General features: G+C 41.1%; 1 protein-coding gene across 1 annotated transcript; it reads right to left on the bottom strand.

Moving 5' to 3' along the window:
• Positions 1–103: 103 nt before the first annotated feature.
• dok2 (docking protein 2) lies at positions 104–23,543 on the bottom strand. The gene is made up of 8 exons (XM_028578965.1): positions 22,986–23,543; positions 22,720–22,857; positions 20,772–20,939; positions 16,841–16,949; positions 3,273–3,442; positions 2,828–3,112; positions 1,732–1,842; positions 104–1,350 (listed from the first exon to the last, which is right to left on the bottom strand). The coding sequence occupies exons 1-8, from the start codon at positions 23,043–23,045 to the stop codon at positions 469–471; spliced, it is 1,923 nt and encodes a 640-aa protein (XP_028434766.1). The 5' UTR covers positions 23,046–23,543; the 3' UTR covers positions 104–468.
• Between the last annotated feature and the right edge of the window lie 367 nt (positions 23,544–23,910).

The raw sequence follows: 23,910 nt of genomic DNA, 5'->3' as shown, positions 1-23,910 counted from the left end.
AGCGCTGTAAGCTAATCAACGGTCCGCGCTACCTTGTTTCAAGCTACAAACACATCCGATTAGCATGAACACATGTCCCAGAGAACGATCGAGTGGGTACACATCTGTTATTAATCCCTAGGTTTGTTTTCCGCCGGAATTGTCCTTTAATGATAATGAAAATAATAGGTTTCAAAGAGCACTAGTCAGCAGGGGAAAAAACGAACTGAGCAGAAACAATTTAACTGTGAATTATTTAACACTAAATTTGAACACAGAAGAAGGCACTGCTTGTCCTCCAGAGAAGTGGAGTACGCCAGTGCAAAGCGATATTATACAAAGAGACTAAAGATGGCAGATCAGCCAGAGAGTCACGACTTTACAAACCAGAGTCTCAGTGATCGGCTCAGTCTGCCAGCTGGATTAAATAATAAACCTAAATATTTATATCTGAATCATGTTAATGCTCACAGCTGCTTCCTGTCTCTTCTACGCCATCTTCACCATGATGTTTTTGTACGGTGAATCCTGCTGCTCCTTGCTCCGTTCGTCGTCCTCCCGTGGCTCCTCCTCCCCGTATTCTTCTTCTTCTTCTTCTTCTTCTTCTTCATCTTCTTCTTCTTCCTCTGTGCTTTGTTTAACAGGAAGCACCCTCTGGGCTCGTTTGGGCACAGCGTAGTCGTCCACCCGGGCGTTGTACGGGTACTCGTGACCTTTAGGGTCAGCAGGTATACCCATAATCCTCCAGGCATCTCCTCTCATTTCTTCGGGGTCATCGTACACGGAGCTGGGAGGTTTCTGCGTAGGGGCGGCAGCGCAGCCTTCGGGCTCGTCGTAGATGTGTTCCACCTTCCTGTACTGCAGCTCGCCGGCAGCAGGGGTGGCGCTTAGGAAGATGTTTCTGATCTTCATCTCGTCGATGCAGTCGTAGAGCGGGTCTGCGCCAGACTCAGCTCTTGGAGCCTGATGGGAGTTCAGGATATCTGACATGACGTTCATGGCGATGGTGTCGAAGGGGAGGGAGTAGTCCGGCTCACTGCGGTTGGCGGGGGGGGTGCAGGAGGGAGCCACGCTGCCGCTTCTCTTCTCCTTCTTGGCGCCTCGCTCTGCGGCGGTCGGCAGGTTGATCTGGGAGTACGTCTCGTCTAGGGTGGGGATGGAGCTCGTTTTGGGGCTGAGGCGAGGACTGGGGTTGTGGGTGGAGCCGGGGCCCTGGGCCATGTTGGGGCCGGGCTCGGGGCCGGCATGAGGCAGAGGGCAGCTGGAGATCATCTTGACCTGGTTCTTACGAGGGACAGGGAGGCCGCGAGTGTCCAGAGTCAAACTCTTAACACCCGTCAGCGTTTTGTCAACTGGAGGCTCTAGACGAGACTGAAGAACAGAACAGGTGTCATTTGTGATCAATTATTTATGCTTTATATTAATATCAATCAAATCTGTTCAGTCATCACCAGTGGGGAAACACTGACGTCATCATAACTCATGCCGACCAATGGTGGAACTTTATCACTCAGTGACAGAGGGACAGAGTTTTTCCATTGTAGGGTTTGTCCTATGGTCCAGCCAAAAACTACAGTGACCAGCAGTTTCAGGCAATTACTGATGAAACCATATATTTGTTTTTGTAAAGATGTACGTCTTCAGTAGGAACCAATGGGCTTAGAGCTGGGAGCCACAGACAGGAAGTCAGACAGTATTGAGAGACGCACTAACATGTTGATAGTTCTGTGTTTTGCAGTTTATGTTTCTTACCAGCTGGGGGCGGTGTTGCTGTTGTGAAGAAGTGGAGCTCTCTTTATCTTTTTGAAGAATCATAAGAAGATTCGGAGTTTCAGTCACCATGCTGTACACACCGTCATCAGCCTGCACACAGAAACCATCTAGACAATCAGACATCTACAACAATCTGGTTTCCTATTACAGCACATTACAGTGTGATGGAAGAGCACACAGGTTTTGCACTCTGTTGAACAGCTAAAAGGGGGAATAAATAACTGAGAAAAAAAAAATTTAAGTATTTGACAACAAAGTCAGAAATGTATAATAAAAAACTTGGAATTTATGTGAAACTAGAAGGGCCCTCATAGAGCAGAGACCTCCACCAAGGCATGCCCTCTCTCACAATGTGTCGCAATGTGAATTTTTCCAGTCGGGAAGTGATTTGTCCGATTATTCAGACACCACATGAATGCAGCACAAATGCCCTATCTCGCAATGTTAACAAAAGTGAAAAATGGTTTGTTTATCCGCTCTGTATTGGCCCATGCTACACCCTTCCACCAAGTTTCATTACTGTAATTGTATAGCCTACACAGACGGATGTTGACGGAAAGTTGTTAAAAGTATTGAAAAAAGTGTCATAGCGATTGTGAAAAACTGTAAAATCGGGCACAAATCGGTAATGCTAACAGACAAAGGCTAGGCAGGAAACAAACAAACAGTTTGCAATCCTTGGCAGAGGTACTTAATGTCTGAAGTTCTGGCTGTGCATTTGCACTCTCTTGCGAGTGTGCAGATTATAGATTCAAATTTATAAATGCATGATTTTCGTTCAGGAAAACGTCAAATGTAATTTTGTCTGAGGTGTGGTAAGGGACATTACGTAAATCACCACAATTATGAAAAGAGTATGGTTTCTTAAGGTTTGAGCCGTGGTTATCTGACAATCATGACTTAATTTAGAAATTATCCTATTAATTAATTAATTGATTATCCTAAATTAATCCTGAAATTATTTTAAAATCTTGTGATTATTCTGACAGTCCTTATTTTATTTTGAAAATTCAGCCTTCAATCCTTTCTATTTTAAAAAGTCGTGACTTTATTTTGACCTGTAATGTGAGCTGACCTGAGCAGCAGGGGGTTGTGGGATATGGCCGCGGAGCTGAGGCAGCGGTGCCATCCTGCACTGGGCCAGGGGTGGGTTGAGGGGCGGGAGGGGCAGGTTCCCGTCCTGAGTGGTCTCTGGACTCAACCGGCCTCCCCCAGAGGTCTGCCTCTGGGGGCAGGAGATCCGCTGAAGGTTGATGGCAGCTTCCACGGCCTGAAACAGGATGTTCCCCTGTTTGGTGTCGAACTCAAAACTGCCCTCACCGGAGTCGCACCTCCGGCCAGCCTCGAAGGAGAAGGTGGACTGAAGGACAGGAAAAATAATAAAAATTAAAATCCTGACTTTGACCTGACTTTACTCTTTATTTATCCTGACTTTTTTCTAGTCTTGTGATTTCACTGAGACAACACTAAAACTAACATTAAACCAGGTGTGTGTGTGTGTGTGTGTGTGTGTGTATCACCTTGTCTCGTCCGAAGCGGCGCAGGTATCTGTATGGCCAGGTGTAAACAATGTCTCCAGCCTTATCCAGCAGGTGAAGAGCGTCACCATCTGCTCGCAGGAATCCGTCACCTTTCAGTCTGCAGCGATCAGCCGCCTCTGTCCTTCGAACACATACTTTGAAGTTACGCACTGGCACACACACACACACACACACACACACACACACACACACACACACACAGTGTCAGTCATAGTCTGTTTGTTCACACCCATTTATCAACATGTCAGGATGATATTATCGAGATCTGAAACAATGAACAGCAGGGGTTGTAGCCGATTCTGTGGTCTGTCCTGGGACCAGTGGTCTCTGGCACGGACCAGTGGTCTCTGGCAAGGACCAGTGGTCACAACCACTAGGGGCGCTAGAGACACTGGTTGCGACCAGTGGCACAGTGGTCATTACCAGCATCTTACTGGCACAAAGGGCACTAAAATTACTGGTCCTGACCACCTCCTCTGTGATCTGTTCTGTTCTTTGGACCAGTTGAGTGATCTGTGGAGTGTTTATTTTTAATACAACTTTTCACGTTTCTCAAAGTGTGAGCAGAGTCGCCTAATGTGAGAAGCCATAATCGTTTGTCTAGCCAATGCTATTGCTATCACTATTATTAATAAAAATCATAATAACAATGATTAAATTATTATTATTAGTCGTAGTTGTATGAGTAGTACTATACACTATGCAGGTCCGTGTCTTCCATTGAGAATTGAAGATTAATTTTCAATTGGTTTTTTGATCATGCCATGGCTACATGGCCACTGCCTTTAAACTAATGAAATGAAGTAAACTGTTGGTGATTCAGTTCCTGGCCAATAAGAAGCCATTTCCAATTTTGATGCCAGGTGTGATCATATTGATCATATGCCGTATGCTCATTCTTTTATTTTTTTTACAAGTATTTTTATTGCTTTAGAGAAGATAAAGTGCAACATTACAATGTCAATAACAAGACCTCTTTCAATTAACCCCATCCCACCCACAACAAACCCTTGAGGAAAGGAAAGCTAAAGAAACAAAAAATAAAAAATAATAAAAACACCTTTCTTCTATTACTCATGATAGCAAATAGTGTAATCAGTGTGCTTCACAAATCTTAGCAGTTATTAAGAGGGACGTGTAGTAAGTCTTTCAAAGTAAGCCAGTAAAGGATCCCAGTTTTTGTAAAATGTTCTGGTTAATCCTCTAAGAAAGTATTTGATTTTTTTATTTTTAGAAACATCATAATATCAGAAAGCCATGTGGAGGCTTTTGGTGGTGTAGATGTTTTTGTAGTATTCTGTCGTGCTATTAAGGTGACAAAAGCAACAACACTTTCCTTCCCATTGGACCTTACAATATCACCCCCTTTTACCCCAAACACGGCCATTGTAGGGCTAGGTTGTAGATCTAAATCAAAGGCTTCATTTAAGACCTCAAATATTGAAGCCCAGAACTCTCTCAACCTGGAACATGACCAAAACACGTGAAGTAAATCTGCTCTGTCCATTCTACAGCTTTCACAGATGTCATCCATGTCAGTGTATATTTTGGCCAGTTTAAACTTACTGTAGTGCATACGGTGAAGAACTTTAAACTGAATCAAATTCAAACGTGCACAAGAAGAGGTCACATTCACCCAGCTTAGAGCTCTGTCCCATATAGCATCTGATATATTGGTCCCTAACTCTTCTTCCCATTTTACTTTGATAGGATCCATGGATATACTGTAAAGTGAGATTTGAGACTCATGAATTCACATAGCAACTTAGAGAAATATGCAAAGAGTATTCCTCTTCCACAAAGCTGAGCCAGATGTTTGATGCCCATGATGTTAAGGCAGAGTTTCAGAGAGTTAAGACAAATACGAGCATGGGGCCTGATTATATTACAGGAAGCTGCTAAAGCACTATTCAGAACAGCTTTGTGATGTGTTCTGTAAAATATTTAGGATATCTCTGGAGCAGTGAAGGGTCCCAAAGTTATGGAAGGAGTCCAATGTTGTTCCGGTGGCTAAAAGCGGAAGCCCTAAGGTGCTAAATGACCTTAGACCAGTGGCATTGACTTCACTCGTCATGAAGTCATTTGAAAGGCTGGTCAAAATGGAACTGATAACTATGGTGGAGGAGGCTTTAGACCCCATGCAGTTTGCATATAGGGCAGGGATGGGGGTAGAAGATGCCTAACTTTCTGTATAAGCACCTGGAAGGTCCTGGCACTCATGCCAGACTTTTATTTATGGATTTTTCATCAGCTTTTAATACTATTCAACCACATATTTTAGCTTGGAAACTGCATACCTATTTTAATTTTGATGTAAATTTTGTCGGCTGGATTGCAGATTTTTTAACATTCAGAACAGCGCTCCTCTTCCACTGGCTCTCCTCAGGGCTGTGTCGTGTCCCCGTTGCTGTACATTCTTTACACCAATGACTATAGAAGCCAGCATGAGAACAGGCACATTCTGAAGTTTGCTGATGATACGGTCATCATTAGCCTGCTCCGTAAAGATGAATCTGAGCATGGGCCAGTTGTGGATGAGTTTGTCCAATGGTGTGATGAGGCCTTTCTCCAATTAAACTCCACAAAAACCAAGGATATGGTCATTGATTTTAGGAAAGTATTCCTCCCACCATCTAAGACTTTCATTAAGGGAACTGAAATTGAGTTTGTTGAACAGTACAAGTATCTGGGAACTGTCATTGATAAAAACCTGAAGTTTGATGTGAATAGTGATGCAGTCTGTAAGAAGGGACAGCAACGTTTGTACTTCCTTAGAAGTTAAACACTTAATGTAGATAGGAAAATGATGTCCTTATTTTATAAATCTTTTATTGAATCAGTTCTTATGTTTGCCATGATTGCTTGGTACAGTAACCTTAATATCAGAGACAAAAACCACCTAAGCCATATTGTAAAGGTGGCTGGTAAGGTGTTTTCACAGTCCCCCCCTGATGGTTATCTTTGACCAGCAAGTTCTTATGAAGGCCCGGTCTATATCTATAAACCACCCCCTTCACTCTTTGTAGTAATAGTTTTAGAGTTTGTAATACTCCCATCAGGTCGCAGATTTAGAGTACCTCGGTTTAAGACCAGTAGGGGTAAAAACTCCTTTGTCCCATGTGCAATAACTCAGCTTAATTTGCACATGTAATGTAGTACTTGTTTTGTTTTTAGAGATTGTTCCAGTGGTGATTAAATTCTGTTGTGTGTATTACACAGGAAATCTTTTTTTGTACTCATGTCTTGTATTGTTGCCTCTATTTGTATGTGGCTTGAATGTGTTTCTTTTTATCTTTCACTTCTAACTGCATATCAAGTTTCCCATTTGGGATAATAAAGTGACTTAACTGAACTGAACTGAACATAATTGAATTATATGTTAGAGATTTGACATCTAAAGGTTAGAGGGGTCTGCAGTATATCCTCTAGGTCAGAGTGCTCAGGCAATTGAGAAAATTATGAGATGTGTGTTTAAATGAAATGACGAACCTGAAGATATCTGAAAAAAACTGGATTTAGTGATGTTGAATTTACTGACCAAGTCAGTCAAACTGAGAAAGATGTTATTTAGGAAAAAATCTTTACATGTTGAAAGGCCCATACTGTCCCACTGTTTGAAAGTATTGTCAATTTTAGCAGCCATAAAAAGATGATTATTACGCGGTATGCTCATTTTAAAACCACAAAGGGGGGAAAATATGGTCTAGGATATACTTTGCTTGGATTCCTTGGATTCCCAGGCCCATTCCAACGATCTGTGTAAGTAATCTTTGAATTTTATTGTTTTTATTGTTATTCGTCAAGATATGCTTACGTGATCAGACTCTTTTTAGATTTGAGCCATCTTCTGTGTCTTTGACTATAGCCTAACTGAAATGTCATTGAATATAAGCCCCAAATGAAGAAGAAGAAGAAGCTTATAAAGCCACAAGAGGCCCTATCAGGACCCATTGGCCAATCAGAAAATAGCATCTCTTTATATATATATATATATACAGTATATATATATATATATATATATATATATATATATATATATATATATAAATAAGAGAGAAAAGAGAAATAATGGTTTCTTTAAAAGCACTTTCAGTGCCCAGAAAAGTCCTATATAATTCCAACCCATTATTTTATGTTTATAATCTGTCCTCTTCCTTGTTTATTTTTTCCTATGTTGTCATGAACTTAAATGTTTTCTATTATGCAGTCCACAATTGACATCCTGGCGAGATTTGAGGGTTTTCCAGATTTTATCCAGAAAAAATCCTTTGATTGATCAGGTGATCAGGTGCTGGATCAATCAAGATGATTCGACTGTTACTTTTGTTACTGTACTGTAGGCTACTTAAGTTGAATTTTTAATTGAACTTTTAAATTTTTGTATTTCATTTGATGTTGCTTTGTCAGTCAACTCTACATTTTTTCCTCCACTACATGTATTTGACTTTAGTTTCTAGATCAAGATTTGATACAAAGGGTAATGTGACAAGCTTTTAAAATGCAACACATTGGTAAAGTTTAAACCAGTCAGGAAGACATGGACCTGCATAGTCGATAGAACTGCTCATACAACTACGACTAATCATAATAATTTAATCATTGTTATTATGATTTTTATTAATAATAGTGATCAATAGCATTGGATAGACAAACGATTATGGCTTCTCACATTAGGCGACTCTGCTCACACTTTGAGAAACGTGAAAAGTTGTATTAAAAATAAACACTCCACAGATCACTCAACTGGTCCAAAGAACAGAACAGATCACAGAGGAGGTGGTCAGGACCAGTAATTTTAGTGCCCTTTGTGCCAGTAAGATGCTGGTAATGACCACTGTGCCACTGGTCGCAACCAGTGTCTCTAGCGCCCCTAGTGGTTGTGACCACTGGTCCGTGCCAGAGACCAGCTGGTCCTGACCACACGGATCTCCATTATCAATAATAATAACAATAATAATCATAATATATATGATATAGTGTATTTTATAGACAAAAGATTGTGATCTCTGACATTTATCCAGCTAACAGTGCTGCCAAAACGAGAGGAAAGGGTTTGACAATACTAAAGCAGCTTCACAGACCACAGGGACCACAGGGCAGACCACTGAGGAGCTGGTCGCGACCAGTGTCTCTAGCGCTTCTAGTGGTTGTGACCACTGGTCCGTGCCAGAGACCACTGGTCCGTGCCAGGGACCACTGGTCCGTGCCAGAGACCACTGGTCCCAGGACAGACCACAGAATCGGCTACAACCCCCTCTCACAATGAATAAACCCAGAGAAGAACTTTTAAGTTTTAAATATTTTTTAGTCAACACATTTCCATCTTTTTGTGTTTAGTGAGAAAAAACTGCAATATTGTCAGGTTTCAATTGAGAACATCACTTTGAGTTCTTGTTTGTTTTTCTATTTTCTGACATTTTACTGATCAAACGATTCATCAGTTAATCAAGAAAATAATCGGCAGATTAATCAATGATGAAAATAATCATTAGCTGCAACTTAAGTATGAAATGACGACTGTTTGAGGACAGGTGGACAATAAGGACACCTGATAATAAAGTAGTCATGTAAAGGCTGATGGTTCAGTTGGTAAAGGATGAAAGATGGAGGGACTCGATAGAGATGAATGGTATTCAAAGGGTTTTATATGATGAACGTGTATGGCTTTGTTGAATACTTGATTCTGATTGGTCAATTATGACATTCTGCGGTCTGTTATTTCTGTATATAACAAACATCTGCTATGGACGCAGTTCTGATGATAAACCCTGGAGGACCATTGTAAAATCAATACAATTATTTTAAAATCAATATTTTGTGTCAAATGATTGATTTCTTTAGTAAGTAGCCGTGTGATAAGCGGGATCATGTTCCCTGAGTCTTGCTTCACGCTGTCAGGGTTTAATTCACAATAATGACCCGTTCAGCTACTGAGGATTAGCTTGTTGGTTTATATTTGCTGTAAATGTGTTGTTGTTCTTTTTGTTTTGGTTCATTACATTTTTTATATTTTTATTTTATTTTGTTATTTTGTTTATTTGTCTTTCTTTCTTTATCTTGTTGATAACTTTATTGATACAGCATATGTCATATAAATGTGTCACACATATGGCTTTTACTCTGAAAGAGTAGAACTATGTGATGTGATATTATATCTACAATATATATATATATATATATACAATAAGTGACAAAATAATGCCAACATGTTCCTATTTACATGTTGTGATTTGTATAGTCACAGGGTGTACAAATAACATGGTCACATGAGACACAGCCATCTTCTAACCGTATACAAACTGGGAACTATATTCTCAGAAAAGCGAAGCACTGCTACTTGGGCGGAGTGATTAGCGCAACACCCTGAAAAGCACCATTGTTACTCTCTGCTCGGGGCTTCTCATGTGCTGCAAGCAAATCATTCTGCCCAAGTAGCAGAAGTAGCAGTGCTTCGCCTGTCTGAGAATATAGTTCCCAGTTTGTATGCTGTTAGAAGATGGCTGTGTCTCATGTGACCATGTTATTTGTACACCCTGTGACTATACAAATCACGACATGTAAATAGGAACATGTTGGTGTTATTTTGTCACTTATTTGGAGAAGTAGGCTAGATGGAGCCGGTTATCTCCAGGATCTGTGCTAAGCTAGGCTAGCGGAGGGTGCGTCAGACAGAGTTACGACACTCACGGAGGTGAGAAGGGTATGTATGGACTTGTCTAACTCTGGGGGATACGGTGAATAAGACAAAGTCCCAATAAGTCTGCATGTTCCTTTAAACTGAGAGCATGAATCAGTCAGGCGCCTCCTGTGCTTCTTCTTCTTCTTTATTGACGGCAGCAGTTAACATATTCTCAGATGTGTGACACTGAGGAAACCACACATACACACACAGTCAGTCAGCCAGGTGTGTGTGTGTATGTGTGTGCAGGTGTGTGACGATGTGGGGAACAGTAGCTTCAGGAGCTGCATATCATGACCTCAATTATACACCAAATGTTACAACTGTGGTACTACAACTGTCGAGAGTCTATTTATATCTACTCTGTGTCTTTGTATACCGTTAACTGCTCTGATTTTATCTCTTCTTTGTCTCTTTTCATCTCCTCTTCTACATCTTCACTGATGTAAAACTGTTTGAATGTTTCTGTTTGAAAGGGACTTTCCAAATAAAACAATAACATCACAAAATGTACCCACGAATATCTATATTCCATTGTTCTATGTTTATATTACAGTTTTTCACACACTTTTTTCAATACTTTTAACAACTTTCCTCAACTCTTAACGCACCAACACACCTACAACACACGATTGGCAAAACAGTTAATTTCATCCTTAAAATCACACTTTGTAAACTAAACTCCAACACTGATTTTCAAAATACAATAATTCACTAACACAATACACTGTGTTTACCAAAACAATGTAATCATGTCTCAAAATATATATAATATATAATAATTCTTCCAAAACACTAACACATGTTCTCTCCCAACAGGAACATTTAGTCAATCATAGCACAATGTCATAAAAAACACTAACATCCCATGGAATAATTATTTTATGTATCAGGTCTGCCCTTATACAACAGACAAAAGTGACTGTATTGATCATAGATTGTGTTTTGCACTGCAGTTCCTGTTGAAGCCTCTACATTTTTGTTTTGTTGGGTTTAGCAAATTTTTTTTAAAGATTATTTTTTAGGGTTTTCTGCCTTTATTTGACAGGACAACTAGTTGAGAAAGGGAAGAGAGAGAAAGGGGGGAAGAACCCTGGATATCTGAGGCATAAACCTCCAAGTATATGTGTGCATATTCTACCCACTGAGCCAACCCGGCCACCATTTTCTTTCTTTTGCTGCAGAGATTCAATACAAAATGATTGACCCATCTCAGAGTAGCTTTATAGAATGTACGGTTTATGAAAAAAAAAGGAGACAGAGACAGAATTGTCCTGGTACTCCTCTTCCTCTCCCTCGTAAATGGACTGTTCTTATATAGTGCTTTTCTAGTCTCAACGACTACTCAAAGCACTTTAACATTGTACAGGAACCATTCACCATTCACACACATTCATACACTGTGGCCGAGGCTGCCGTACAAGGTGCCACCTGCTCATCAGATAATCAGTCACACACATTTACACTCCGATGCGCAACATCGGGGGCAACTCGGGGTTCAGTGTCTTGCCCAAGGACACTTCGACATGGGACTGCAATCACTCCAATGATTGAACCACCAACCTTCCGATTGGCAGGCAACCGCTCTACCACTGAGCCACAGCCGCCCCATCAGAAAGTGTCATAGCGATTGTGAAAAACTGTAATAAAATCAAACTGAACTAAATTTAATTTAACTTTTAAGGCATTTCTGCCTTTATTGGATAGGAAAACTGAGATATGAAAGGGGGAGAGAGGGGGGGAAGACAAGCAGGAAAACCATCACAGGTCGTACTCAAACCCTGGACCTTCTGCGTCGAGGATTAAACCTCTGAATATGTGGCCCCACTCTACCAACTGAGCTAACCAGCCACAATAAAAAGCTTTTTTGATGACAGATAGTTGATTTTGACATCTATATTGATATTTAGAAATGATCAGAAAAGACATATGTGCCTTTGTGGTGTTGGATATTGCTGATATTAATCCTTGTGTACAGTACAGGCCAAAAGTTTGGACACACTTTCTCATTAACTCAATAACTGAAAACATGTCTTATATTTTAGATTCTTCAAAGTAGCCACCCTTTGCTTTTTTATTAATAAGGAAAATTAAAACCATTTCAGGTGACTACCTCATGAAGCTCATTGAGAGAACACCAAGGGTTTGCAGAGTTATCAAAAAAAGCAAAGGGTGGCTACTTTGAAGAATCTAAAATATAAGACATGTTTTCAGTTATTTCACACTTTTTTGTTAATTACATAATTATATATGTGTTCATTCATAGTTTTGATGCCTTCAGTGAGAATCTACAAAGTTAAATAGTCATGAAAATAAAAAGCAAACGCATTGAATGAGAAAAGAAAACTTTTGGCCTGTACTGTACGTCTCTAACACATTTGTCATATTTGTATTTTTAGATGTTTATGTGTAAATGAATTGTCTGCGTGTATTTGCCTTCAACTGCCGCTTGAGGGACGAATAAAGTATTTTGAATTGAGTAAAAAAATCGCAGAAACATTTTCAAATGTAAAGAACAGAAACTAAGATCTGTGTTTGGGATATTTTTGTGTAAAAATAAACTGTAAAACTAATTTAATCAATTCAGTTTCAGCCAGTACCGCTGTCTGCAGTCGGTTTGGTCTCAGTTATATTGAGGTATTCATTACTGATGAGCATAAAAACACACACAGTCACAGTTCTGTTGACCTCATTATTTCACAGCCACCACCCAACTAAAAATAAAGACTTAATCAAAGCTGCATCTCAGGTCCAAACCAATGAAACCAGTCCTGGATCAGTGGAAATAACTCAGCGACTCGACTGACCTCAGAAGAGCGCTTGAAACCACATAACTGAGACATTACTGGTGTTCAGCTTCCTGTTGAGAAACAGGAAGTTTGTCCTGTGAAGATAAAAGCTAAAGTAGTCTTGCAGCTGCCGATCACTATTCACACACTCACCCTTAAAGAAGTTTCCATTACGCAGCAACACGCACTGACAACTGGCCCTGAGAGAGAGAGGGGTGTGTGTGTGTGTGTGTGTGTGTGTGTGTGTGTGTGTGTGTGTGTGTGTGTGTGTGTGTGTACTGCAGTATAACAGTTTGATATTTGCCATTTCATGGTTCTACAGAAACCTTATGAAAACCCTTCAAACAGGTTTAAGTTTGAAGAGCTGATAAATACATTAATGAATTAATTGATTATCATTATAATTCAGCAGGTTATTTTTCGCCTCTGTCCTTATGCAGCCAGTGGCCCCTTCATTAGGTATGCCTGCTTGTTCATAAAAATAAACTACAACAACGACAACAACGAAAAACAATAATCATGTAGCAGGAACCTGTATAAACACATTCAGAAGTTTAGTTGTTCATCAAAATGAGTATGAGTATTTGAGGTCAAGGAGGGTCAGGATCGAAACACTGTGAGTTCCCACAAAGACACATTGTTTTCAACCGATATATAAAGCTGACTGTCATATTTGGTGTTTGTTTTTGCGTTTGGTGGTTTGATTTTTTTTTGTATCTTTTTCCCCTCTTCCCTTTTTGTCTCTCTCCCTGGCAGTGCTGGTGCCGCTGAGGGCGTGGCTGGCTGAGCTTGTCTCACTAACAGGCACACCATCTTGCTTACCACTCCACACACATAAAAGCCTGGTCAAGACTCCACTCCGGTGTCAGATTATCCTGTCGCAAGCGATAGAGTAAAGTGACTCCTTATCTCTAGCGATCTAGTTTACCTACAGTGTTTGAAAGTCCTACATAGTTCCCCCACTTTTTGACCACTGGGCTAACCTTATAGTTTTTTTGTGCTTAGCCTCCAGTGTGCCAGTGTTCACCGGCTCCAGTAATCCTACAGACAACCTTCTCCAGCTGCCACCAGCTGTTTCCCGCCAATCCTTCAGTGACTTTTTGTTTCATAACAAACACCCTTGAAACCATCTCAATCTATGTCTCTGCACTTCGGGGTCCAAGCGCAAAAACACAACCTCTCATGCATGTGTGCAAAGTTACCATTGTGGAACTTTGCACACATGCATGAGCCTCATTTCCTCCCATCCGCAGACATGAACGTACACATGACAAATCAGCATGTCTGCTTACCGATACTTGTGTTAGCAACTTTACTGATTGTGTCACACTGTCAAGACTCTGCAGCATCACCAGCAGCTTTGGTTGACGTGCCACTGTAAGGATGTCTCTGAACTCGACACATTCGGTCGTCATCATTAAACATCAGAAAGGTAATAAATGATTTTGTTCACAGTGCTCATATCGAAACAGATCATGAACACAGGTAATACCTAACTGATACCCAAAAGTCAATAATCAACATTAAAGGGATAGTTTGGATCTTCTGAAGTAAGGTCGTATGAGGTGCTTATCAACAGTTAGTCAGCACAACCTCAGTTTGGAGAAGCAGGCAGAAGAACTGACACGGAATCTATGAGCAATGCACTGCTGTTAATACGGGCAGCAGCTAAATGTATTACAGACACCTAAAAAAAGTAACACCTAAAATAATCAATATAAAGTTAAGTGTACGCTATATTTGGAATATTTTTACCGCTTTACATGGTGTTAAGACAGCCCTTTAAGAATGGGAACTGAAGCCGTTATCTATGCTATGCTCTCTTCAAAGCCACCAGACTCCTTTGACAAAAACCTACAGGGGATGCGTGTTCTGTTACCTCGCAGAACACAGGAGTTGCTGGTCTCTATCAGTTAGCTTGTTTGTTAGTTTTGGTAGTTTCTAACCCATTCCTAACTAATAACACAAGACCAGCAACTCCCGTGTTCTGCGAGGTAAAATGACTGTTTTTTTCAAAGGAGTCTGGTGGCTTTGAAGAGAGCAGAGATGAATATAACAACTTCAGTTCTGTGTCGTAAAGGGCTGTCTGATGGCAAGGTAAAGCGGTAAAAATATTCTAAACATAGTTCATACACTTAAACTGATGCCAACAGGGCCCAAAATTAGCACTATCTACAAACCAAAATGCTGGTAAAATATGCAAGTGGCTGGTAGATGGGCTTCACTCACCAGCCAAAAAACAATGGTAATCAATTGAGTGGCTGTTACAATTTAAACATTCACTAGCGTTTTGCCCCGGATACCAATCTTTATAGGTGTCTAAAATACATTTAGCTGCTGCCCCCATCTTTTACAGTACATTGCTTAGCTTCCGTGATGGTACTTCTGCCTGCCTATGAGAGATCTGTGTGTACACTGCAAACACTCCCAGTAAACACGTATTAGTCTTGCATTCTTTCTCTTTATATTTCAGTTTCCACTTCATCATATCAGCCTGGAATCAGGCTTGGAGTTCCAAACTGGATGTGGCTGTGGTACCAACCTGTGGAGGTCTCTGATGCAGTCGTAGAGGACCCATCTGTCATTGTGGAAGCCAGGCTGCACCATAACAACATTGCTCACTTGCTCCAGCCTAGAACATCAAGGCAGACCACTCTGTCTATTCAAAAGCCCAAAATATGGAGCACTGGCCAAAAAACTGGGGAAAAAACTGCCCTGTGTGGACCACTATGTATCACACACTATGTAGAGCAACGCCACCATCAGTGAGGAGATCCTTACTTTCTGTACTAAAGCATGTCTGCAGGTCCTTCCAACAAAATACAACTTATCACTGTGGTTTCCCTCCATCCATTCACCCCTCTGCATGTTGCATGACCCAACCTCAACACCAGGAGTCAGTAGCTCACATCATTAACAGTTGTCCATCATTTAAAGGACTATATACTGCCAGACATGACAGACTTGTGGACCTCATTGCTGCTCAGATTCAGATTCTGCTAATCTGTTTTAATCTGTTGCATCATTCAGGAAATGTGATTCCAAATGAAATTTGATTTGTAATGTGGAATTAAATAAAGTATATAAAATGTGTGTGTGTGTGTGTGTGTGTCTGCGTGCGTGCGTGCATGCGTGTGTGTGCGAGTGCGTGCGTGCGTGTGTGTTTGTGTCGCAGCAACAGAGTGATGCATCATTTCGGCCACAGGCTGCTAAATTTAGCTTTGATTGGAAAAAAAGCAAGAGAGAAAGAGGAAGTGAGGTGTGGTTGAAGGTGCAACAGGATGTCGTGACTGAAGGTCGAACTGAAAACTTCTGCACCAAGGCGATGAGAAGAAAAGTTTTCACCACAAGAGCTTTTGAAGAGGTCGATCGGCTGCTTATTAAAGTCTGCAGACTACAGAAATATTAAATTCATCAATAAAGAGTATTCAAATACTGAATGTCCATTTTGTTGTGCAGTTCACGTATCTCTACTTAAGTACAAGTACTTGTACTTTACTTGAGTAGTTCCATGTTATGATGACTTTAGTCTTTCAGATTAATAATACAAAATATAGCTAATCATAACTTAAATGAGATACAATTTTATAACCTACCCAGCAGCATTTTAAGAAAATGTGCTCCACCTTTACCAACAACAATAAAGGGATGAACACATTAATGCATCATTAATGATATACTTGTGTTCTAGTTTCAATCATGATTTCTGGTCATATCTATAAAATATCCTGACATAGGACATAACTAATGAATCTTCTGCAGATATGACAGCTGTCTACTTCTGACTAGATATGTTCCAAATATGAGTTTTATAGCATATCACTAGCTACAGTATCTGGGATGCCATGAACTCCAGATTCTAGCAGTAAAAAGTTGTCCCATTCTGGAGTTGGATATGGCCCGAACATGAAATCTGTGACTCACATTATTAGAGAGTATTCACTACATACAGTATGTATTGTCATATTTGGATCATATGTTGGAATATTTAGGCAATGATATCTCTGGATTCTTGGGGGGTTTTGCACAGTGGAAAGGTAGACAGACAGGCAGGTAGACAGACAGACCGACAGGAGTACCTGTTTCTCTGCCGCTGTACAACGAATTGTCCTCCATTCCTTCATCTTCGTCCACTCTGTTTCCTCTCTGCAGGCTTCCTTTCTTCACTCCGTGTTCTGTCCAATTAGTCTACACGCAAATATTTGGATTATAAACAATAAGATCACTTAGTTTGATTGCTTTTCTCCAATGTATTCACAGAGAGATTTCAGGTGGTTCAGCTGTTCAACACACTGAAACTGGCTTTTCTTGTACACATTCTGTTCATACTGGACATTAAACACATCTTTGGTGATGGAAGATGAAACCCACAGTCCTCTTTCTGTGGAATCACCAGCCAGAATTAAACACCTTTCATTGCAGCGTAAAGGTGCAATATGTACTATATTTACTGTATTGAATCCAAAAATGACCCCAATACGTCATCTGAAATCCAATGCTAAAGCCAGTATTTTCTCCTTTAAAGTTTCCGTTCCGTGACGGAATGTCTGTCTGTGTTTTGGCCTGTGTGTTGGTATCAACTGCCCATTCTCACAGCCGGGCCGGGTTGCCAGATGGTCTGTAAAAACGCACTCCTCACCTTTGTCAAACTTGCCTTCTTGTCTTCGCTTTCTGTTACCTGATACCTGAGACTAGACACATGTTACCTTCCTGTATTGAACCTCTGCATGATGCTTTGTTTGGACTGTCTCCTGGTTTTGACCTTTGCCTGCTCCAGTTTTACAATAAATCCCTCACCTCTACACAACATTCAGAGACTCGGCTAAGGACCAAGAGGAAGTGGTCTCAGTCCGCGGCGCTAAAAAAGACATATCCTGGAGCTGTTTGTTTGTAGTTTGACCATGACTTGACCAGACTGCAGGTTTGAGCTAAACAGGCTGCTGTAGTCGCCTGTGCTTTGTATTCTGGGATGTGGATGAGAAAAAATCAACAGCAGGAGACTGAATCATAATGGATATATTAAAAGATGTGATATCTGCTGTCTCATTGGCTGTCCGTTTACAAAGTGTGTACTTTCGTCATACAGAGACAGAAAGAGGAAGTTGTGACTGTCCGCTGTCTGTTATTGTGCTGCTATCTAAACCACCGACACAATATTTCACTTTAAAACTGTCAGAAATTTGTTTGTTTTACATACTAGTAATATTTCAGTTAGTTTTAAATGTGAGCTTAACCAAAATTATTGGACCCTTATTGGTACCGATAGACACCAGCAGCAGGATCAATGCCATTTTAATGCCAACCAACTTTATTTAACCACCGAGGAGATGAAGAAATGACACAACAGTCAGCTGTCGGTGAATAAGGCGTTAATGTGACTGTCTGGTCAGTGGACTGGTGCATTGTGGGTGGTGATGTCAGAGGTTCCCAAGAACAGCTCACTGGACACGACCATGAGCTCTCAGGCACCCAACAGAAACGTCCTCATTAACGTCTTAAACTCGTCATTTCCACCTTAAATCGGTTTGTCTCATCCTGAAACAGTCTGAGGTTTTACAGTTTTTTTTTATTGCTAAACGACAGTGGGCACAACTGGAGTCACGTGTGCAAAACTCACAGCCGCAGTTCATGTGAACCAAACTCTAGTTTGTTTTTCATCGCTTGAACACAGTTTTCAAAACTCTACACACTTATCCCATGACTTTAACCACAACGTGCACAACACTGTAGATTTAGGGCACTTTGTTCAAATCCTAACACACTGCTGTCAAAACTGTTCACCACACATTCAAAACAGAATAGATTTCAGTCTGGTGCCTATCAAACACTGCTGATTGGAATTTTAGCTGAAAGCCTAAGCAGGTGTCTTGTTTTAGACTAGTTAGTGAACATATACAGTATTTATACAGAGAAAGCTCAGAAAGCCTTTTTTATGTATACAAACACCAAATAAGAATGAAACAATTATACACTGTACTGTTTGAGAGAAACAGGTAAAAGAGCAAAGATACCAACATGTCCAGGTAAGAAGTCTGAGGTTATGTACACAGCTATAAAAAAAAGTGAAAAACACTATATCTTTACAATAGTAAAACTGCGTTCTTACTGTTTTTCAGAAAGTAATGGAGGTGAAAGCAATGGAAACACCACATTCATTTGTTATTTAGCAGATATCCAATGTGGTGAAGAAAACTTGCCACATGTTGCTGGAGAGAGGCAGGATTAGTCACACTAGTCTGTTATGTACCTTTAGTTTTTTTCCCAGTAATTCCATAAATTACCAGAGACAAAATACTATATTGAAGCAAACTGCTGATTTTCATTCCTTCTTGTTTACCTTACATAAAAATTGGTATATTATAAAATCTATATATTTTCCTTAAAGAAACTATTGAGTAGTGTAAAGTCACTCAAATTGTACAAACTGTAAAGATGAGAACGTTTGTAATTTGTGTATTGGTGTTTGATGCTAGTGTTTTTACCCTCAGTGTGTCCTGAGTGACGGTGTGTGTTATCTCAGTGAGGGTTGTACACAGTGTTCGGCTGCAGTATTGAGATGTGTATTAAGAGTTGTGTTGCTTTGAATGAGTTTTGCAGGTGATGTGAACTGTTTAGCTCAGGTGACTGTTGGTAATGCAGACTGTAGTTAGAGTTTTGCACATGACTCCAGTTGTGCCCAATGTCGTTTAGCAATTGAAAAAAAACTGTAAAGGAGAATTCCGGTCAATTTCAACACATAGCTCTGTTGTCTGTAGATTTGGAGTGCTGTCAGTAGCGAGAAACATGAAAACAATCAGTATTTCCTACAGCGTGTTATCCCCCTGCTAGTGTTAGCACCTAGGAGGCTGAAACCGGGCAAGTTTTAAACGTGCTTTTAGCCTCTTAACATGTTCGAGATGTCGTTTCAAGCGCCTACCCATGTGAAGGGATTCCTTCCGAGTGAACACAGTGAATCTGAATGCAGTACAACACCGAAAAGAGATACACAAATATTTATCAATTTAATGATTAAATAAGGTAGTGTCTCCAAACTTACCTCAATTATAACTTGTCTCCAGCTAGTTGTTCTACAGCGCTTACTTTTAAAAAATAAGCATATGCCTATTTTTGAAAATATAATTGTATCTCTTTTCGGTGTTATAGTTTGTAGACGGTCCCTAAGCACTCGTCTTGACGTCTCAACACCCGAACTAAACAGAGCTGAATTAGCACAACTTTTATGCATTTCTTTCACATCTACTGCAGTCAGATTCAGGCTAAAAGCACGTTTAAAACCTGCCCGGTTTCAGCCTTCTGGGTGCTAACGCTAGCAGGAGGATAACATCGAAATCAACCGGAATTCTCCTTTAAATCTGCTGCTTTTGACTAACAATACTTACATAACTCACACAGCCTGCACACCCAAAACAAACAAGCGAGCAACTACAAAATATTAATAAACAAACAATTTAAAATAATTTTAACTTTTTCTATTTGTCAAATCTCATAATAATTCAGCTGCCTACCGTCTAAAAGAAAACGGACACAAAAGTCAAACGTTGTCTCCACATTGAAAACTATTTGTTTTAGTTCAACAGCAGTGAGGGCCAGAAAGCATTGAGTATTATTGTTTGTGAGAAACAAAAAAAAAGACAACAGGAATTGCTCAGCGCAATACGCCTTTCAGTGATGAAGAGTTCTGCTTGGTGGAAGTGGTCGACGTCACATGTCCTGAACTTCGACCTCGACCTTTAGACTAATGCTGACTCCCTAAATCTGCACTCCGAACTGATCAAAATCTTTCGCAATGTTTTTATTGCGCGAGTTGCTATCGCGATGATGATAAAAACGATTTATTGATCTGCCCTACTCACTTTACACCTCCATAACAAAACTGTTTTATCTACACTGAACACCAGACTCTGATGCACCTGTTACCTGCTGTTAGACACTTTGACATCACAACAGTGTTTATTACAATAGCTACTTTTGTGTGTGTGTGTGTGTGTGTGTGTGTGTGTGTGTACCTACAGGGAAGGCGATCTCACACAGTTTGTGTGTCCAGTCGTCCAGCTGTAGTCGGTCCGCAGCGAACACGTAGATCTTCTCGGTGGTCTCGATCAGGAAGGGTCCCGTGTCTCTAGGACATCCGTCCATGTCCACTTCCGACACACGTATACAGTCCGCCATACGGATCACCTGGGACACACACACACACACATACACACACACACATACACTTTTATCATGGTGAGTCAAGTAGAGAGAAAGACCAGTAGAGTCCAGTAGGCGGATTTGCATTTCCTAGCATAGGTGTAGATTTTTTTTGGGGGGGGGGAGGCAAGGGCCCAAAAAAATATTTTTAGAAGAGGTAGATTTGTCTTCCTCAAAAAATATGAAAGACAACCCACTCCCCAAAAGAGGTAAAAAATAACAGGGGGCTCTAAACATGTGCAGAAAACTACACTGCCTCTGACTGGCTTACCCTATTATTCTTACCCTAACCGTAGTCTGGCATTGCCAGACCGATCACCACAGCGCTGCAAAATAAGGTCTGGCTCCTCCACACATTCATAGCGACGGTGCTCTGCAAAATGTTCTCAGGAAGGAACTTGTTTTGGTGAAACATTTGCACACGCTCAGCGGCGGAGTGGGTTCAAAAAATCTACCTGGGAAATTTCGTAGACCACCAGCCCTCGGGGAGGGGGGGGTTCGGATGGTCTGGTGAATGAATGAACAACACACAGCACAGCACAGCACAGCACAGCACAGCAACAACGACTTCCTTTTGAGTCTGACCTTCTAAGCGCCACCTTTCCCTTTTCTTTTATGGCTTTCTATCATTAGACTCACACGCTGTCTGTTAACGTTACCGACAGACTTCCAAACGTGACGAGGAACATCGAGGTGTTTGATAGCTTTACGTCATAGGCCGACCAGGGCTATGCCATTTGGGGAGGGGCCGCTCACTGATGATGAACTATATTTCTGAAAATCCTAGACATGGTTGTAGGGCTGCTCCCTCTTAGTTGATTAGTCGACCAATCGGTCATTTTGGTCTTAGTCAACTTAGATTTCTTTAGTCGATTAGTAATTTTTGATGCTTTTTTCATGCTGAATGACTTATTTCAAAGAAACGTACGAGCACATCTCTGGTAAACACAAGAATGAAAGTGGTGCTTTTGCATGACTCTTTGCGGAGAAACTCAGATTTACAGATCTGTCGATTAAATCAACTAATCGATTAGTCGATACAATAGAATGAGTGTTAGTTGACTAAGAATTTCTTCAATCGAGAACAGCCCTACATGGTTGTGACCTGCACTTCGTTAGTGCTTTCTGATTAGCCTGTGTTTGTATTGAAATAAGAGGCTGCTGTGGCCTGCCGTACGGATTGAGCAGAGGCTGCACAGTTTGACCAGCGGGCAGAGGTCGCACACCAGGCCGCCGGATGGTGTTGCTAAGAACTTGCAGTGTATAATTATCAGACCAGAAACACTACACTACCGGCCAACCGCTAAACGTCCAGATTCTCCCGATTCGATTGCCACTCCGCTACTGCACACGCTCTTACCAGTGTATCGGCGTGTGTAGGCTATTTAGTAAATCCCCACCATTCGGTCCCAAAACGTCCCAGTTAATTAGTAAATTCCGTGAACGTATTCATTGTAAATCTTTACAATCATTCCCCGAAAGAACCAAGCAGGCCTGCCTTGTTGCACAATCCAAATTTTCTTCAAAACTTGCCATTTATAGCATGTAGCAACGTTGCTGTGGTTTCATGAATCGAACCGAGTTTTGCAAGGGGAGGGACATCCGGCGGAAGATGTTTCCAACGATGTTTAAACCTAACCAATCCAACCAACGAAGGCAAGGAACCAATCAGAGGCAGAGAATGGCGGGTCATGCCTTCTCCAGCCTAGGAAATGCAAATTTGCGTCCAGTAGAGTCCGGTAGAGTTTAGTAGAGTTCACTCTACCTTCTTGTGCTCCTGATGCTTGCGAAGATTTTTGTCACTCTTCTCTGCACTTCCTCCATCTTTACATTCAAAGAACTCCAGTCTGGAAATCGAACAGGAACTGTCTCTGAACAGGACGCACCACACACGCTTCCATTTCTACACACACACACACACACACACACACACACACACACACACACACATATCTACTGTTATTGCTGCTCATACAGTTACGTTACACAGACATGTTGTGTTAGCATTAGCTCTGTGTTAATCGTTTATACCTTTCCAAACCTCTGCTGCTGCAGGTAGAGCATCCCCTGTTTCCTGATGTCCCCCTCCATGCTGACAATGCTGCTCCTCTTCTTGTCCTCCTATTCCTCCTCCGGTATCTCCTCCTTCCCTCCCTTGTCCTTCCTCTTCACTTCCTCCCCTCCCCCTCCTCTCTGACTTTCTGCTTCCTCTTCTGCTTAAAGTCTCTCTCTTCTCACCTCCTATTGTTATTCTTCTTGTCCACTTTCTTCTTCTTTACTCCTCTTCTTCTTTCCCTCTTCGTCCTACTCCTCCTCCTCGTCCTCGTCCTCCTCCTCCTCCTCCTACCCTCTACTTGCTTTGGCTTCGGTCCTCTTCACCTCCTTTCTTTTTCCTCTGCGTTGTTTCTGACTCTTTTCATTGCTCTCCTTTTCGTGAGCTTCTCCTTTGTCTTCTCCTATCTCCCCCTTTAGTTTTCTCTCCCTTTCTCTTGGTTTACTCGCTCGTCTCATGGAGAGCTTCCCCGTCTCCTCTCCTCCTTCTATGGTTCACCTCCTCTCTTCTCTCTCTCTCTATGGTACTAGTGTGATGCAGAGAAACGTTGAGTGTGTCATCTGTTTCCTGCCTTCACTCTCTTGCAACATGTAATGCAGAACTAACTGTGTGAACGCGAACCTCCCCTTTCCACTGTCCCTATAGTCCCTTCCTCCTTCATGTCTCACTTTAAAGGTTTTATTGTTTTATTATTCCCGTCAGCTCTGTGGTTACTTTACCTTCTGTTTTTATTGTTCTGTTTTGTTTCTACTCACTGTACCTTTATGATCTGATATAAGTCCTTAAGAAAATATAATTTGGTGTGCTGCCCTCCCCCCTGGTGGCCATGTTGGAGGTGCCTAGCCTCCAACAGTTGAGTGGAGTATTCAGATATTGAAGTATACAAGTACCACATTGTAGAAA

The sequence above is a fragment of the Perca flavescens genome, chromosome 5, assembly GCF_004354835.1.
Source record: "Perca flavescens isolate YP-PL-M2 chromosome 5, PFLA_1.0, whole genome shotgun sequence".
Taxonomy (NCBI): domain Eukaryota; kingdom Metazoa; phylum Chordata; class Actinopteri; order Perciformes; family Percidae; genus Perca; species Perca flavescens.
The sequence above is the reverse complement of the archived record's forward strand: the minus strand, read 5'-3'. Positions and strand labels throughout refer to the sequence as shown.

Coding starts and splice junctions, on each gene's coding strand:
- dok2 (XM_028578965.1), bottom strand. CDS start 23,045: ATGGAGGGGGACATCAGGAAACAGGGGATGCTCTACCTGCAGCAGCAG. Junction 22,858..22,985: donor AGCAGCAGAGGTTTGGAAAG/GTATAAACGATT, acceptor GTGTGTGTGTAG/AAATGGAAGCGTGTGTGGTG. Junction 3,443..16,840: donor GTACAGCGGCAGAGAAACAG/GTACTCCTGTCG, acceptor TGTGTGTGCCAG/TGCGTAACTTCAAAGTATGT.